This window comes from Perca fluviatilis, chromosome 9 (assembly GCF_010015445.1).
Source record: "Perca fluviatilis chromosome 9, GENO_Pfluv_1.0, whole genome shotgun sequence".
NCBI classification, from domain to species: Eukaryota; Metazoa; Chordata; class Actinopteri; order Perciformes; family Percidae; genus Perca; species Perca fluviatilis.
Window position 1 is genome coordinate 2,078,041 of NC_053120.1, and position 12,500 is coordinate 2,090,540.

Consider the following 12,500-nt stretch of genomic DNA (forward strand, 5'->3'; position numbering starts at 1 on the left):
CACAATAATAATACACATCAAACATAATTGCAAATATACACAATAATAAAATAATACACACACACATCAAACATAATCATCAATATACACACATACACACACACACACACTAAACACACTGCAATATACAATAATAATAATATCATCAAACACTCAAATATACATAATAATACACATCAAACACCCAAATACACACAATAATAATAATAATAATAATATCAAACACACTGCAAATATACACTACTACACACAATAATAATATCAAAACACACTACAATATACAAACACACACACACACACAAACATAATACTGCAAATATACAATATCATCACACACAATATCAAACATAATTGCAAATATACACAATAATAATACACACATCAAACACTAATTCTCATAAATATACACACACACACACACACACACACATCAAACACACTGCAAATATACACACACACACACACATCAAACACACTATACTATACACACACACACACACACATCAACACACACTGCAATATACACACACACAATAATAATAATATCAAACACACACACTGCAAATATACACACACACACACACACACACACACACATCAAACACACTGCAAATATACACACACACACACACACACACACATCAACACACACTGCAAATATACACACACACACACACACATCAAACAACTACTGCAAATACAATAATAATAATAATATCACTAAACAAACACACTGCAACATATAATACACACACATCAAACACACACTGCAACATATACACATCACACACACACAACCAAACACACTGCAATATATACACACATACACACATCAAACACACTGCAACATACACAACACACACACACACATCAAACACACTTGCAATTATATACACACACACACACATCATACATTATCATAATAATAACACACACATCAAACACACTGCAAATATAACAATAATAACACATAATAATAATAATACACACACATCAAACAAACTGCAACATAATACCACACACACATCAAACACACTGCAACATAATAATAATAATATCAAACACATCCAATATACAATACCAATAATAATACACATCAAACACACTGCAACATAATAATAATAACACACTCACACTACAACATAATAAAAACACGCAATATAATAATAAACAAACACACATCAAACACACTGCAAATATACTAATAATACACACACATCAAACACACTGCAACATAATACATAATAATAACATCAAACATTAACACAATATATACAACAATATCACACACAAACACAATTGCAACATACACATAATAATAATAATACTAATAACACATAACACATCAAACACACTGCAACATAATACATATCAATAATAATCATAATACACACACACACATAATAATAATAATAAATAATACACATCATTGTAACATACATCAACAATAATATCATCTCAACATAATAATAATACACACCACAACATAATCATAATACATAAAACATATACTACTATCAATATAATAATAAATACTACACACTAATATACACTCACATCAAACAACACTGCAATATAATAATAATAATAACACTAAACTGCAACATAATAACACACTGCAACATATACACACACCAACAATACCAATAATAATACCACACACATCAAACACACTGCAACATAATACATAAAATACCAACAATACTAATCAAACATACAATAATACATCAACATCATCACATCAAACACACTGCAATATACACATAATAATAATACCAACACACATCACACACACTGCAACATAATACACACAATACACAATAATCAAATATACACAAACAATAACACACCCAACACTACACACACATCACACACACCAACATACAATACCACACAATCCAACATAATATACCAATAAACCACATACACAACCCATCATCACATCATCACATCACAAATATGGTTTGAAACCTCTTGTGGGACCACATTACAAAATGCAATCCCGCCCCCACCCTAACCTTAACATCACAACTCAACACCTAACCCAACCCCTACCCTAACAGTAACCATCACAACTAAATGCCTAACCTTAACCCCACCCTCAACCTTTAACCATCACAACTAAATGCCTAACCTTAACCCTTCACCCTAACCTTAACCATCACAACTAAATGCCTAACCTTAACTCCCTACCCTCACCTTAACCATCACAACTAAATGCCTAACTCTTAACTCCTTACCTCTAACCTTAACATCACAACTAAATCTAACCTTTAACCCTACTCCCTCACCTTTAACCATCATCACAACTAAATGCTAACCAACCCTCTTACTCCTCACTTAACCACACAACTAAAGCTAACCTTAACCCTTACTCACCTTACTACACAACAAACACCTTAACCCTTACCCCTCACCTTAACCAACAACTAAGTCACTTTAACCCTTACCCTACCAACCACCAAAGCTAACCTTAACCCCTACCCTCACCTTACCAAACTAAATGCTAACCTTAACCACCCTACCTTAACCACACAACAAATGTACTAACCTAACCCTTAACAACAACAAATGCCAAACTAACCTACACTAACTATAACCTAATTCTATCCCTAATCCTAAAACAGTCTTAACCCTCAAACAGTCCTTAAACTGAGATTCCCATACGTGGCCACCCCCAGTAAAAAAAAAAAATCAAAAAAAAAAAAAAAAACACAGATACAACACACACACACAACCAGGCAAATACACACACAAACACACACACACGAATATACACACACACACACACACACACACACACAAAACAGCATATACACACACACACACACACACACACACACAAACACACGCATTACACACACACACACACACACACACACACACACACACACACACAAACACACGCAAATATACACACACACACACACACACAGCAAACACAGCATAAAAAACACAGGCAATACACAAAAACAAAAAACAACGCAATACACACACACACACACACACACCACACCAAACATGCAATATCACAAAACAACACAAAAACACCACGACAGGCATAAATAACATAAACATAAACACACACTAAATATAACACACACAATAAACTAACATACACACAAACACAGCAATACACACACACAAATATAACACAAGCAAAAAAAAAAAAAGAAAAACAACAAAAAACAAAAACAAAACCCAATATGGACCCCAGGACCCCACACCAAGGTAGCCCCCAGGACTACCAGGTAGCCCCCAGGACCACCAGGGAGCCCCCAGGACCACCAGGGAGCCCCCAGGACCACCAGGGAGCCCCCCAGGACCACCAGGGAGCCCCCAGGACCACCCAGGACCCCCAGGACCACCAGGCCCAGGACCAAGCCCCCCAGACTGGTAGCCCCCCAGGACCACCAGGTAGCCCCCAGGACACCAGGTAGCCCCCAGGACCACCAGGTAGCCCCCAGGACCACCAGGTAGCCCCCAGGCCCACCAGGTAGCCCCCCAGGACCACCAGGAGCCCCCCAGGACCACCAGGGGGCCCCCAGGACCACCAGGTAGCCCCCCAGGACTACCAGGTAGCCCCCCAGGACCACCAGGGAGCCCCCAGGACCACCAGGTAGCCCCTGGGCACCAGGTAGCCCCCAGGACCACCAGGGAGCCCCCCAGGACCACCAGGGAGCCCCCAGGACCACCAGGTAGCCCCTGGGCACCAGGTAGCCCCCCAGGACCACCAGGGAGCCCCCCAGGACCACCAGGGAGCCCTCAGGCCTGGTCTCAAAATGAAAATGTAATATTGATATCCTGTTTCCCAGCTTGTTAAGTCATTGTTGATAATTATTGTGAGAAATCATTAACATGATCAGTGTCTTCACAGAGATGAGAATCATTAATCATTAATAAGTAAGGGTTAATGCCCGACCAGGTGTCCATTGTCAGGTATTATACCATGGTCTGGGTGAATACTCGATTCTGATTGGCTGCAGGGTGTCCATTAAAAAGTGATATAGGACACCTAGTAAAGGAGTTCGGTGAAACTGACTGTTTACTGTTCTAAATTAATGCGCTACATTAAATCAATAAGGAAATGTGGATTTATTATTTCCAACTCGTCTTTCTTCTTTCTTCGTAAAAGTCGTTATATTGTTTTGGGGACAATGACATGGCTGATGGCTAGCTTGTCTTGTTGTTCAACATACTGTCAAATTATTTTTACTGATTGACAACTGTACACAATGTTATTGACTTTGGATCTTGCTAGCATAGCGTTAGCTTTCTGGCTCGTAGCTAAACTGAAGGGTTCTATCAGCTGAGCGGACTATATAAATATCTAAGGTATCACCCAGACCATGGTATAATCATATATAACTATCATTAATCATTAATAATCATTTATAACTATCATTAATCATTAATAATCATATATAACTATCATTAATCATTAATAATCATATATAACTATCATAAATCATTAATAATCATATATAACTATCATTAATCATTAATAATCATTTATAACTATCATAAATCATTAATAATCATATATAACTATCATTAATCATTAATAATCATATATAACTATCATAAATCATTTATATAACTATCATTAATCATTAATAATCATTTATAACTATCATTAATCATTAATAATCATTTATAACTATCATAAATCATTAATAATCATATATAACTATCATTAATCATTAATAATCATATATAACTATCATTAATCATTAATAATCATTTATAACTGTCATTAATCATTAATAATCATATATAACTATCATTAATCATTAATAATCATTTATAACTATCATTAATCATTAATAATCATATATAACTATCATTAATCATTAATAATCATTTATAACTATCATTAATCATTAATAATCATATATAACTATCATTAATCATTAATAATCATTTATAACTATCATTAATCATTAATAATCATATATAACTATCATTAATCATTAATAATCATTTATAACTATCATTAATCATTAATAATCATATATAACTATCATTAATCATTAATAATCATTTATAACTATCATTAATCATTAATAATCATATATAACTATCATTAATCATTAATAATCATTTATAACTATCATAAATCATTAATAATCATTTATAACTGTCATTAATCATTAATAATCATATATAACTATCATAAATCATTAATAATCATATATAACTATCATTAATCATTAATAATCATATATAACTATCATAAATCATTAATAATCATTTATAACTATCATAAATCATTAATAATCATATATAACTATCATTAATCATTAATAATCATATATAACTATCATTAATCATTAATAATCATTTATAATTATCATTAATCATTAATAATCATATATAACTATCATTAATAATCATATATAACTGTCATTAATAATCATATATAACTGTCATTAATCATTAATAATCATTTATAACTATCATTAATAATCATTTATAACGTCATTAATCATTAATAATCATTTATAACTATCATTAATCATCAATAATCATTTATAACTATCATTAATAATCATATATAACTGTCATTAATCATTAATAATCATATATAACTAAAGGCAAACTGAGCACATGTGTTATTTCAGCAGAGTGTATCAGACTGGTAGCCCTTCCTATGACTCAGTACCAGGAAGTAGCTCTCAGTTTAGAAAAGGTTGGTGACCCCTGGTCTAGAGGCACGCTGCTGAGGACACACTGGGACCATCACCCCCACACACACACACACACACACACACAGCAAATATACACACACACACACACACACACACACACACACACACACACACACACACACACACACTGCAAATATACACACACACACACACACACACACTGCAAATACACACACACACACACACACACACACACAGAGACACAGACACACACACACGGACAGAGAGACACACACACACACACACACACACAGAGACACACACACACACACACAGAGAGACACACACACACACACACACACACACACACACACACACAGAGACACACACACACACACACACACAGAGAGAGACACACACACACAGAGAGAGACACACACACACAGAGACACAGACACACACACACACACACACACTGAGAGACAGACAGACAGACCCTGATAATATGTAGTATCTCTCTCCAGGTGGAGACATTTCCAGTATGAAGGACGAGTACTTTATTGATACTACTGTAATGTACTTTAACTCCAGCAGGAAGTTGAAGTACATTCTAACTAGGGTTGGGCATCAGAACTGATTCCAAGATCAAGAATCAGGATCGGAATCAGAATCATACGATGCCCAACCCTAATTCTAACAGCCTCCTGTAATGATTAGTGCAGTAACAGGATGTGATTACCTCTCCACCAGGACTCTTACACCTGATTTAATCAGTCTGATCACTGGTTATCATCTCTCTCTATTGTTAAAGCTCTTCCTGTAACCATGGTAACATGGCTCACTGACACACAGGCGCACACGCACACTAAACCTACGTGGCACATCCTGCTGAACAAACAGACTGATGCTAACGGTGATTGTTGCTAGCGGAGTTAGCTCACCTGTTGCTCCAGATACCGTAGGTCAGCTCCACGAAGGCGAACGACAGGTTGAGGCAGAGGAAGAAGAACAGATTCCGGGACGTTTTGTCCGCGAGGATCGACCTGTAACGTAACGTAACGTTTAACACACAACAATCCATCACGGAGAAAGCCGGGTTATTCACAAACTGCATATTATTACTATTCTAAGTGTCTGACAACATTATGAAAGGATCCCTACAGAGATAGAGCTTTCAGTTAAAGAGTAAAAGCTTTTTTTAAACGTAAAAACATCCGCGAAAATGCTATCACCAAACTCCACCAGACTCCATGTAAATAATCACTACTTTTATCATCGTAAAAGACACTTCATTCAAAGTGGACAGAAAATAAATAAAACTAACAAAAGCCGTCTTGGTTCATCTTTCCACTGTTCCAACAATCATCACTCTGGTTTGGTTGAAATAAACCCTTAATTCACCCATTTACATGTGGAGATATGCTGGCTCTATACACGCTAAAAGTCCTGATTATTTACATGGAGTCTGGTGGAGATATGCTGGCTCTATACACGCTAAAAGTCCTGATTATTTACATGGAGTCTGGTGGAGATATGCTGGCTCTATACATGCTAAAAGTCCTGATTATTTACATGGAGTCTGTTGGAGATATGCTGGCTCTATACACACTAAAAGTCCTGATTATTTACATGGAGTCTGGTGGAGATATGCTGGCTCTATACACGCTAAAAGTCCTGATTATTTACATGGAGTCTGGTGCAGATATGCTGGCTCTATACACGCTAAAAGTCCTGATTATTTACATGGAGTCTGTTGGAGATATGCTGGCTCTATACACGCTAAAAGTCCTGATTATTTACATGGAGTCTGGTGGAGATATGCTGGCTCTATACACGCTAAAAGTCCTGATTATTTACATGGAGTCTGGTGGAGATATGCTGGCTCTATACACGCTAAAAGTCCTGATTATTTACATGGAGTCTGGTGGAGATATGCTGGCTCTATACACGCGCTAAAAGTCCTGATTATTTACATGGAGTCTGGTGCAGATATGCTGGCTCTATACATACTAAAAGTCCTGATTATTTACATGGAGTCAGGTGGAGATATGCTGGCTCTATAACACGCTAAAAGTCCTGATTATTTACATGGAGTCTGGTGGAGATATGCTGGCTCTATACACGCTAAAAGTCCTGATTATTTACATGGAGTCTGGTGGAGATATGCTGGCTCTATACACGCTAAAAGTCCTGATTATTTACATGGAGTCTGGTGGAGATATGCTGGCTCTATACACGCTAAAAGTCCTGATTATTTACATGGAGTCTGGTGCAGATATGCTGGCTCTATACACGCCGCAAAAGTCCTGATTATTTACATGGAGTCTGGTGGAGATATGCTGGCTCTATACACGCTAAAAGTCCTGATTATTTACATGGAGTCTGGTGGAGATATGCTGGCTCTATACACGCTAAAAGTCCTGATTATTTACATGGAGTCTGGTGGAGATATGCTGGCTCTATACACGCTAAAAGTCCTGATTATTTACATGGAGTCTGGTGGAGATATGCTGGCTCTATACACGCTAAAAGTCCTGATTATTTACATGGAGTCTGGTGGAGATATGCTGGCTCTATATACGCTAAAAGTCCTGATTATTTACATGGAGTCTGGAGGAGTTTGGTGATGGTGATTTCGGGGCTGTTTCATGTTAAACTAAAAGGATCTTACTCTTTAACTAAAAGGTCTATCTCTGTAGGGATCCATCCCATAATGTTGTCAGACACTTAGAATAATAATCTGAGTCTGTCAGCAGCAACAACAGAACTTTTAGTGACTCTAACTGCTGCTGAACATTAGTCCTGTACGGTTACATTACAGCCCGGTTCTGGTTTAATTCTGGACCAGTTCCAGACACAGAGACATGGAGACAGAGAGTCCAGGGTGAAGAAAACAGAAATACAAAAGTACCCTTTAAAAGACTCGTCAGCAAAGGGACACGTATCTGGGTTGTAACGAGAAGGGATACAGCTACAGCCGGAAATTACGCAAAATCTCGCCAATTCTAGGCTAATATAAATATAATAATATATATTTTGAATACTTTCACCCAGGAAACGCGTGTTCGTCAATCTGGAGTGTTAAACCCAAACCACGATCTTTTTCCGTAGCTGTATCCCCTCTATATCTATCCATGCTAACCGGTTAGCTTCAGGCTAGCGGCTCAGATCGAACGTAAGCCTCTAGCCGTTAGCTCCGTTAGCTCCGTTAGCCGTTAGCGGCGGTTGGGTTTACCTGAACCATCCTGAGAGCTTCAGCAGCAGGCTGAACTTGGCCGGTTTGTACTCGTCGTCTTTAACCGATAAAGGTAGCATCTTCACACCGGGACACACACATACACACACACACACAGACACACACTCACTGCTGTAGCTACGGGAGATGCTAACTGTCAACTTCCGCGCCGCTCGGGTTTTCACAATAAAAGCTTTTACTACCGTCTCTGGTGTTCATGTTACTCACTGTAATGAACTAATAAAGTTTTGTTTCAACTAAACACATTTATTGTTCTTATACAAATACTATTTTCACTTATTATTTCTTTATGGAAACACATGTCCACCTTGAAAAGTAAAAGTATATAAAAAAAAACGATTTAAAATTTTATTTATTTAATTTATTTATTTGTAGTTTATTTAAATAGGGACAGATACAAAAAACATAGATTATTACAGAAATAACAATCCGATGCCTGTATCACAGTGTTTGTAGCCATGGCTAATTCGCAACACCTGTCCCTAGGAGGGCTTTTAACAGTTCAAATAATGGAAGAAGTCAAAACATTTTACAGTGAATACAATAAAATGTCCAAAAAAACAGCTAACAGCAATACAAATAAGTGTATTAAATAAACACATTAACTCGGACTCACACAGATGCACATCTCACATACACACAGCTATGCATAGCATATGGCATGATCACACTGCTGCTGCTGTATTAACCATGCTTTTACTAGTTTTTTAAAGGTGGACAATTTGGGTATAGCCTTTATATTTGTAGGGAGCCAGTTCCACAGTTTGGCTCCCTTCACGGAAAAAACATTTTGGGCAAAAGAGGTTTTACAAAATGGAATTTTACAGTCTCCACATGCAGCAGCTCTGGTGGATCTGGAAGACTCCAACCTGTTCACGAATTTACAAAGTGGTTCAGGTGCAAGTCCAGCTAAACATTTATAAAACAACTGTATGTATCTAAAATTAACAAAATTCACAAAGTTTAAGATTTTATATTTATTTAAAATGTAACAGTGATGGAATCGAATGGGCTTGTTATCCAAAATGTTAGGGCACGATTATAAAGCCTCTCAGTAGGCTTTAGGGTGGTTTGGCTGGCCTGGGACCAAACAGTGGTGCAGTACGACAGGTGGGACAGGATCATAGTGTTCAGAAAGACATGAGCACATTCAAATGTTAAACTGCTCCTGATCAATCTGAAACAATTCATACTGGCCTTCGTTTTTTTTTTAGATGGTTTTAATATGACTTTTGTAATTTAGCTGAGAATCTAAAATCACTCCTAAATATTTTTCTTCTTCTACTTGATCGATGAGTTCACCATTCATTTTAATGTTAAAGTGCCCATATTATGAAAAAAACACTTTTTTCTGGGATTTGGGGAGTTATTTTGTGTCTCTGGTGCTTCCACACACATACACACTTTGAAAATAAATCCATCCATGCTGTTCTGAGTGAGATCTGGTTTCTGAATGTGTCCTGCCTTCAGTCTCCTGGTGAGCTGTTCAAAATCAGCTCGGCACTGTGACGTCACAGTCCGAAATGAGCTGGCTAACCAGAACCGTTAGCTCGTTAGCATGCTAACCGTTAGCATTAGCATGCTACGTCGTTCTCAATAGCAAAGCACTGCTACAACACACACAAGTTCACCATAATCTACAAAAGAACTACTTACATGTGCTCCCTCATTTAGAAGTCTCCCAGCTGATCCTGCCTTGTAACTGACCAAAGTTGGAGAAACAGGCTTTCTTTTACTGTCTCTAGAGTTAGCTAGCTGACATGATCTACATCTGAACTACTGAGCATGTGCGAGTGCAATCAAAGATAGTACAGAAGAAGAAGATGAAAAGAGGTCTCACTCTGTAGCTAAAACAGAAACCAGGTGAAAAGAGGATCTGCAGCAGTGAGAGAGAGCTGTGCAGTACAACAACAACATGGTGTTTTTAGATAATTAAACCATGTAAACCTATTCTGGTACAACCTTAAAATACAATTATGAACCTGAAAATGAGCAGAATATGGAGCTTTAAAGTTATTTATTATCTGCTTTCTTGTTATAGAAAAACACATACCTTTTGTTTTCCTCAAATTAAGTGTTAAACATGATTTCTTTAGCCAATCAGACACTTTCTCAAGACTTTTAGTCAATGTACTGCCGATAGCAACAGGGCTCCTGCCGGACACATAAACCACAGTGTCATCGGCATACATCTGAATGCCAACTTCAGGACATACTCCAAGCAGCTCGTTCACATACAGGCTGAAGAGAACAGGCCCCAGTATGGTTCCCTGCGGGATTCCGGTCTTAAGTTTACATGGGGCAGACTTTGCATAATCAATAACTACACATTGTTCTCGACCCTGTAAGTATGACTTGAACCATGATAATGCCTGGTATGATGTATTATAAGATGATAGTTTCGAGATAAGACGGCTATGATTTACAGTGTCGAATGCCCTCTTTAAGTCCAGGAACACTGCACCCACGATGTTTCCTTTATCAAGCGGCTGCACAACATTTTCCAATAATGCGCAGATAGCTGTTTCAGTAGAATGGTTCTGTCTGAAACCATACTGGTGAGGGTGTGTGTATTTCTAAATATTGAGTTAGTTGTTCTAAGACAATTTTTTTCTAATATTTTTGACATTACCGGAACTAGACTGATTGGTCGATAGTTACTAACGTCTGTGGTGTTCCCGGACTTTAAGACTGGTTTTACCAGTGACTTTTTCCAAGCATCTGGAAATATTCCAGTTTTAATAGAGGCATTTATAATGTGGGTCAATGGTTGAATGATCACTTGTGCATATTTTTTGAGGAAAGTTGCGTCTATGTTATAGTTATCTTTCAATAAATTGGCATTCAGGTCTGAAATAGCTTTCGATACCACTGCCTGATTCACTTCTCTAATTTTGAAGAAATTCTCATTCTCTGATGACAATCAGGGTTCAAAATTAGCCCCATTTACTAGCCAAATGCTGGTAAAATATGCAAGTGGCTAGTAGATTCACTCACCAGCCAAAAAAACAATGGTAATCTATTAGTTGGTCAAAGTGGCTGGTCAAATTTGAACATTCACTAGCCATTTGGCTGGTGGACGAAAAAGTTAATTTTGAACCCTGATGACAATGTGTTAAAATGTATACTATTAGGCTCGCCATCTGAAAAGTTAGAAGCAAGATCTTGTACAGATTTTAGTAAACAATTTATTAAAAGCATTAGCAACTTCAACAGGGTCTGATATGTCCTTTCCTTCACATTTTAGTTCATATGAATTATTTGTATTTGCATTAGGCTTAATTAAACTGTTTATTTGTTTCCACATGCTTTACAGTTTCCTTTCGTTTCAGTCAGAATTTTCCTGTAATAATTTGCTTTTAAGTTGCGCAATTCTTTTACTAGTTGATTTCGTAAACCTTTAAATAACATCAGATCTGTGTAATATCTGGTTTTAAGAGCAAAGTCTCTTTTTTTAATTAGCTGTCGTACTGCATCACTTACCCATGGAAGCTGTATCTTTCTTTGTGGCATTTTACATTGTTTTCAGAACTTATTTAAAATATTACTCATTGTAGAAGTAAATATATCACAACACTCGTTCACTGGACTAT

At 37.0% G+C, this 12,500-nt stretch overlaps 1 protein-coding gene across 1 annotated transcript in view; it reads right to left on the reverse strand.

Moving 5' to 3' along the window:
• Nucleotides 1-9,084, reverse strand: part of slc30a7 (solute carrier family 30 member 7) — a 23,459-nt gene extending 14,375 nt beyond the window's left edge. The window contains 2 exon segments of the mRNA XM_039811249.1: nucleotides 6,593-6,694; nucleotides 8,887-9,084. Of these exon segments, the coding sequence (XP_039667183.1) occupies nucleotides 6,593-6,694; nucleotides 8,887-8,966 (182 nt within the window). The 5' untranslated portion in view covers nucleotides 8,967-9,084.
• Nucleotides 9,085-12,500: the final 3,416 nt, after the last annotated feature.